Source organism: Thalia democratica, chromosome 6, assembly GCF_965202585.1.
Source record: "Thalia democratica chromosome 6, ktThaDemo2.hap1.1, whole genome shotgun sequence".
Classification (NCBI taxonomy): Eukaryota; Metazoa; Chordata; class Thaliacea; order Salpida; family Salpidae; genus Thalia; species Thalia democratica.
The window spans coordinates 44210068-44216608 of NC_139170.1; the positions used below are offsets into that span (position 1 = coordinate 44210068).

Here is a 6541-nt window from a genome sequence, read left to right on the forward strand (position 1 = left end):
CACTTATTTTTAAAGTGAAAGGTTATAAAAAACAAAATGTATAATACTTACCTAATTTTCTTCAAAAACAAACAGATTTGCAATCAATTATTCGATGTATTTTTTATCCTTTAAAAAATACTAAAGCTTAAGATTTAAGAAATACAAAATTTTTGAAATCTTTATACTACAAAGCATTTTAAATGCTTAATATCAGTAAAAAAAGTTAAGTAGTATCATGAAATTGAAAATAAAGATAAAAGTTGTGCTAAAAAATATATCTTAAGCATTTAAGTTTTTTATACAAGCTTAAACTTTTTAATATATACTAGAATTAATCAACAATTATGTCTTAACATACTTCAAATTTAAATAGAAGTTTAAATAGCTGTTATCTTAAAGTTGGCAAAAGCCAAATTATAATACAAGCATTATCTTTGTTTTAAGACGTTTCTTTCCACTCGCTTTTAATCTTGAACAAACTTAAGTAAACGCTTTTTATCACATAAAGACAACCAACTTTGACTAAAAGTACCTTAAAACTATGATCTTTATAGTACATACTTAAAATATCTGTTGTAACTTAAATAGTAAAGACACATAGACTTGAGTAACATTTGCTTGCAATTACATAGTTTCAAACTATAAACATATTAACTTTGTTAAAAAAAATTCTGCATTTAAAATAATTAAAAATAAATAAAAAAATAAACATAAGGACTTTTTTATCTTAATAACACCTTAATTTGAAGTTACACCTTCTAAAATTTTAATCATTATTACCACGCTTATTGTTTCATTTAATACAACATATCCACCGCTACACACAACTCCAGTCACACCTTTATTTCTTCGTACGAACTTTCAATCGGCGGTTTTTCGGTCAAAACTCCTTTGGTGAAGTCGGGATGGTTCTTGTGTGGGAAGAGGGGCAGCTTGGAATACCTCCACACGAAGAAGTAGCAGCAGCACAGGCAGAAGACGAGCAGGGCGGCGACCATGTATATGAAGTTTCTTGAGTACTTTTCACGAGGCGTGTCCAGTTCGTTCTCACTTGTTGAGGTGTCAACGTTTGTTTCTCTGTCTTCATCTGCATTTACAACGGTTCTCGGCGTCTGAGTTGGAATCACATCTTTTGAGGTGCTTTTTACTGGCGTGTTGGTTTTGTTTTTATCAAGGTCTGTTTTGGAACCTAAGCCATTGATTACATTTTTACTTTTGGTAGTTTCTATTAAAGTATTTGAAATTGTACTAGTTGTTACGACTTGTGAAGTTCGGTCTTTCGAAACAGTATTGTTTATTTCAACAGGAAAGCTTGTAGGTAGACTGGTGGTGACTGTCGGGTACACTTCAGTCTGTTTAGCATTTTTATCACCTTTTCTCGTTTCTATAGTGTGATCAACCTTGCTTGTTATAAAGTTTATTTTGTTCAACACTTCAGGCACTATAGTTGATTTTGAATAGTTTTTAATTGTAGAATTACCGTTTTCAATCAGCACACCTTCAGCAGTAATGAATATTTCTGAAAAAAAAACAGCTTTAACATACTGGATAATTACTTAATAGCTAAATAACATTTTTTTTATTAAATTACTCTTGAGTTGTAAATTACTTTTCACATTTTTTAAACCGTCTATATTTGCTTATTTTTTGAAACTTTTTAGTAAACATCAGCTAACTGTTACAACAAATTATGTTTCTATTTTTTGAAAAAAATTAAAAAAAACTTACTCTGTTGCTTAATATGTTCAGGAACGGTATAATCAAGTTTTGATCTATTGACAGTGTCATAGCCTTTAAAAATATATTTTGTTATTTAAGTTGAAGTTTCTTAATTATAACATAAGTTATTCGTTTTGAAACAAATTCAACTCTAAAAAGTTTGTATTTTTTTACTTTAAATTGACAAAATATAAAAAACACACTACTTTTTTGCCACATACACTAGTTTTATGAGTAGTTTGAGTTTTTAAGTTTATTTACGTTTTGTTAACGATCACCATACGAGTTTAACTAACTTTTTAAACATAATCTTTTGTTAAAAGTAGCTAAAACAGCTTTCTAGAAAATAAGTGCTTTTATAAAAGCTTTCAATTATGGATTTTACGAAAACGAAAATCAATTTAATATTTATTTAGTTAATACTTATTTTTAATAAAATTAATAGTAAACTACTGTTTAAATTGTAGTACAACAAAGTTTTTACATTAGTAAAAAAAACGATGCTCTACAGACATTACAAAATACCAAAAGTTCAAACTAACAATAAGTTTCAGTGGATAAGTTTAGAAACTGAGGCCTGAAAGTGTGATAGTTTTTAGCAAAACAAATAGCAGCGTTTCTATCGCAATTGCACAATGCCTTGGCATGAGTGTCGTCAGCTGTATGAAAATAAATTAACAATTTAGAACAAACATTGAAACTGAGGTGGATAGAACACTTAATTATTGTCAAAAAAAACCTTCTTGTGTTATATATTAAACCGAATGCATTTATTTTTTTAATTGAAATTTATCAAATAACCCAAGCACAGCTTCCACTAAACTACTAGCTATTAATTTAACCACAAACCATTCTAATTATCAAAACAACAAACTTTGGCAGAGGATGGTTCCGTTGGTGCATTTGTTTTGGTATCCGACCAGCATGTTGGATGTTTTTTCGTGGATGTAGTTGACGAACCTGCCCCACAACCCGCTTGGTTCGCGCTTTTCCGTGTTCGCTCTTGCGTAACAAGCGTCATGGGTCTTGCAGCAACTGTAGTGTTTGTTTTATAAAATAATTTAAAAAAGAAACAATTGTTTTTTTAATTTTATTTTTTAAACACCGCAACTTGTTGTCTGGCTGTTAAAGTTTTTAGTTATGTTTTATCAGTTATAGTTAACATATTAAAAGTTTAGAAATGTACGGAGTACACAGTGGATTGTATTTTGTATTGATTTGCATAGATACTATAAAAAACGTTTTCTTTTTTAGAATAACTCTTTTTTCCTAAGTTAAACATAATTTATACAAGTAAATAAAAACTATTTCTTTGTTAAACTTTCTTGTGATAAAAAATTCTATATAGTCGTGTACGAACAGTGAATTGATTTTAGTAGGAAGCTGTTCTTAGTTTTAAAATTAAGCAAAAAATCTATCAACATAAATGTTTATCTGAGCGTTAACTACTATAGTTACATATATACTGAAAAATAACTTTATAGTAATAGTTTTTGCGCATTTATAGTGTTTAAACAGTTGTAGTTAGATTATTTTAATAACAAGGTTTAAAACTAAATTTTACCGTTTCTACGAAATTATTTTTTTTGCAACATTTGTTTGTAAATAAAGTATTATAAAAAAGTTCTTGTTTTAAGTTAAAAATGCTGCATCTAAGTATATGTTGCTTGATTGTGGCTCATTTAATATAATTTGAAATCAGTTTAAATTAATTTAATTACAGATAAAAAACAGACAAATAAAATACCTAATATATGACTGAAAGCTATATCAAAATTTTTTAAAAGTTTTAACTTAACATTTTGTTAAATGCTTGCAAACAACTTTTTATTCTTTAAAATGTACAAGGTCGTTAAAGTTCTGTTAAGTTTTTGGTTTAGTTTTAACATCAAACGGTTAAAAAATAGTAAACCGTATTTAATAAAAGCAACAACACTAAGCTTTAACGATAATCTTTAAAAAAAAAACGATCAGCCTTTTATAATTTTCTAGATCTGTTTGTAAGCCTCAAAGTTAATATATTACGCACGAGTTTGTTTCATCAGTATTTTTTTATCAAAAGCGCTAAAGTACAATTATTAGCACAACAATGCAATTTTGATAAATGTAGATTTCGAACCCACGCGACGCTTTGAGCTGATAGTTTAATAATTCGCTATTACTAGCTTAAAAATCGATTACCAGTTTCATTATTACCGTAATCATATGTGCAAGCCCTAACTGTGAACTGTGCATTCGACTTAAGCTATTAGCAAATGTTTTTACTTTTTTTAAGTTTAAATCAAGCTATTTAACAATAAACTTTGCATTAAATTTTTGATAAAGTGCTAATTTTTTTGAAAATATCTATTTCACAGAACTCATCATTAAAGTGATAACTTGAAGAATTTTTAACAAAGAAAAAACGAATTAGTAACTTTTAATCAGCGAAATGATCTTCAAAATCAAATAACTCCAAGTTATTTTAAGCTGTCTATCTTCTATACTTTAAAATAATTTAAAAATTACGGTCCGTCAACTTAGGACTTAAAAAAAATCAGTAGGTTAGAATAACATATAGACTTACTTAATAGTTTTATTGCATTGCTTTAACCCTTTGTAGCTTATAAACGGGTTTCTTTTTTTTCAAATAATCTAAGGTTTTTAAACAAAGTTTAACACTGCTATAAAGTTTTGCTTACCTATGAATAAATAAAAATGCTTAGTTAATTAAAGACATTTAAATTCTGATAAATAATATAAACTAAATTTTTAAGTGTACTAAAAACTGTAGAGTAGAAATTATACTTTAAATTCGATATCAAACTAATTAGAGCTACTAGTGTATAGAAAAAAAAAGAATTTTAACAAAAACTCCTACAATTTCATATTCTCAAGAACACTTAATAATGTTTAGTTAAAAAAGTTGTTTACTATAAATTAAACTATTTATACTTTATTTATAGAAACAAACTTGTCAGTTTCATCTATGGGTATTCCGTCACCGCTGGGGCCGCAAAAGCAGCCGTAGGTGGCGTAACTGGCCAGAACGTCCACTTCCCAATTGTAACACTTGATGGCGGTGTGGAAACCCAACATGGACCTCCTTTTGCGCGAATGTTCCTCATCTGAGGGAAAATTCCCCCCTGTGAGAAAAAAAAAGTGGTTTCTTTCATTGTTGGCTAGAAACGTATACATACATTTTTAACTATTTAAATAAGTCTAGGTATATTAAATAAAAAAAAATAAAATAAGATATAAACTTGTTATTTTATAGAAATGTTTTTTTTGTTATTAAATTTAATATGTATTTATAAAAGTTATTAACTTTCAACAGCTGATTAATTGTTTAACATATAAGTTGAATATCTCAAAATGCAATGTAGGATGTCATTATTATGATTTAAGTCTTACAAAAAGTTTTACTAGTTTCATCTCATTAAGTAATTGATAACCTTAAAAACGCATTGAACTGCATTGTTTTTTTCTAATTTGAAAATTACTTTGAAAAGTTATTGGTGAAAAATTAAAATGAATTATAAACTATTAAAAATGTTTTACAAAAAATAATATATTTGTTAATTGCTATTTATTATAAAGTTATATTCAAAATTAGTTCAAATAAAAAACGGTTTTGTTTACTACTTTTAAACCCTGATAAGTTTTTGATATTAAATATATATGTTTTTCATTAAAACAAAACTATGTACTTCTATATGAATAACATAATTTTCTATGTCATAAAAGGCCAAGTGAAATTTCTTTTTAACATTAAGATTTAAATTAAGCAACTATTTGTTAATAAATAAAAATTTATTTTGTTAGTTAATACTGCATAGTTGATGTGATAAATGCTTTGGAGTTTAAAAAATTGTTTTTTTTTTAAATCTAGACTTTTAGTTTTATATCATTAGTTGTTATAAAAAAGCAATAAGATTTCGTTTTACTTGATGCAGTGTTACAAAATTTCTACATTCTTAATAGTAGTTTTAAACAACAGACTAACTTGCTGTAATATATTTAACTGTCAAAGGCTTAGTAATAGTAACCAAGAAGTCTAACTTATAAAGTCATTATGAAAAACTATTTTTGAATACTGAATAGTTAATAATAAACAAACAATAAAATGTTATTTGAGATTAAAGTATGCCAATTGCGTTTTTAATGCTATGTTAAACATTTCTAAATTGACTACTTAGAATAACTAATACCACCATTTTCATACATTTTTACCTTAATACTTTTGTTTTAAAATTAATGAAAAGTTCAAGTACTAATGAAGTAACTAACCTTTGTATGCAAATGATCCCAAAATGAAAGTGGATATATATATCCAGACAATGGAAAACATTATTAAACTCATAATAAATGTAAACGTCTGTAAAAATAAAAGTTTATAACTGTGTTAAACAAAACTCAAGCAGATACTGCTAAACAAGTTAAAATGTTTGTTTTTAACTAAAACAAAAACGCAACCAAAAAAAAAAACTTGTGCAAAACAATAAAATGCTTAAAAAGCAAATTTTATATATAAGTGTTGATTTTAGCTCAAAGTTTTTTAGTTTTTGTATCGTTCATCTCCTAACTATATTTACCAAAAACTAAGTTTAATTGTTTAACTCCAAAGTTTAGCTAATAATGTTCTAATAGTTGTAAATGATAATAAATACCCTTTCTAGCATACAGTATGCGAAATTGAGGCTTTGAAGAAACTGTTCTATACCAACAACATAACTTTTTTATTACTTAAATTTAAAAAACATAATATTAAGAGGTAACTTGATAAAATTTGTATTAGAGAATAAACCATCATACATAATTTGAAAATTGAGTAGTACTTAAATTAAAATTGATGAAACTT

At 26.6% G+C, this 6541-nt stretch overlaps 1 protein-coding gene across 1 annotated transcript; it reads right to left on the reverse strand.

Annotated features, from left to right (window-relative positions):
- Positions 1 to 815: 815 nt before the first annotated feature.
- LOC145839116 (uncharacterized) lies at positions 816 to 6050 on the reverse strand. Its single transcript, XM_082946725.1, has 6 exons — positions 5971 to 6050; positions 4655 to 4826; positions 2576 to 2736; positions 2244 to 2360; positions 1711 to 1773; positions 816 to 1501 (listed from the first exon to the last, which is right to left on the reverse strand). Exons 1-6 carry the CDS (start codon positions 6041 to 6043, stop codon positions 816 to 818), a joined length of 1272 nt encoding a protein of 423 aa, XP_082802851.1. The 5' UTR covers positions 6044 to 6050.
- Between the last annotated feature and the right edge of the window lie 491 nt (positions 6051 to 6541).

Coding starts and splice junctions, on each gene's coding strand:
- LOC145839116 (XM_082946725.1), bottom strand. CDS start 6,043: ATGAGTTTAATAATGTTTTCCATTGTCTGGATATATATATCCACTTTC. Junction 2,737..4,654: donor CCCATAGATGAAACTGACAA/GTTTGTTTCTAT, acceptor CAAACACTACAG/TTGCTGCAAGACCCATGACG. Junction 1,774..2,243: donor CTTATCCACTGAAACTTATT/GTTAGTTTGAAC, acceptor ATATTTTTAAAG/GCTATGACACTGTCAATAGA.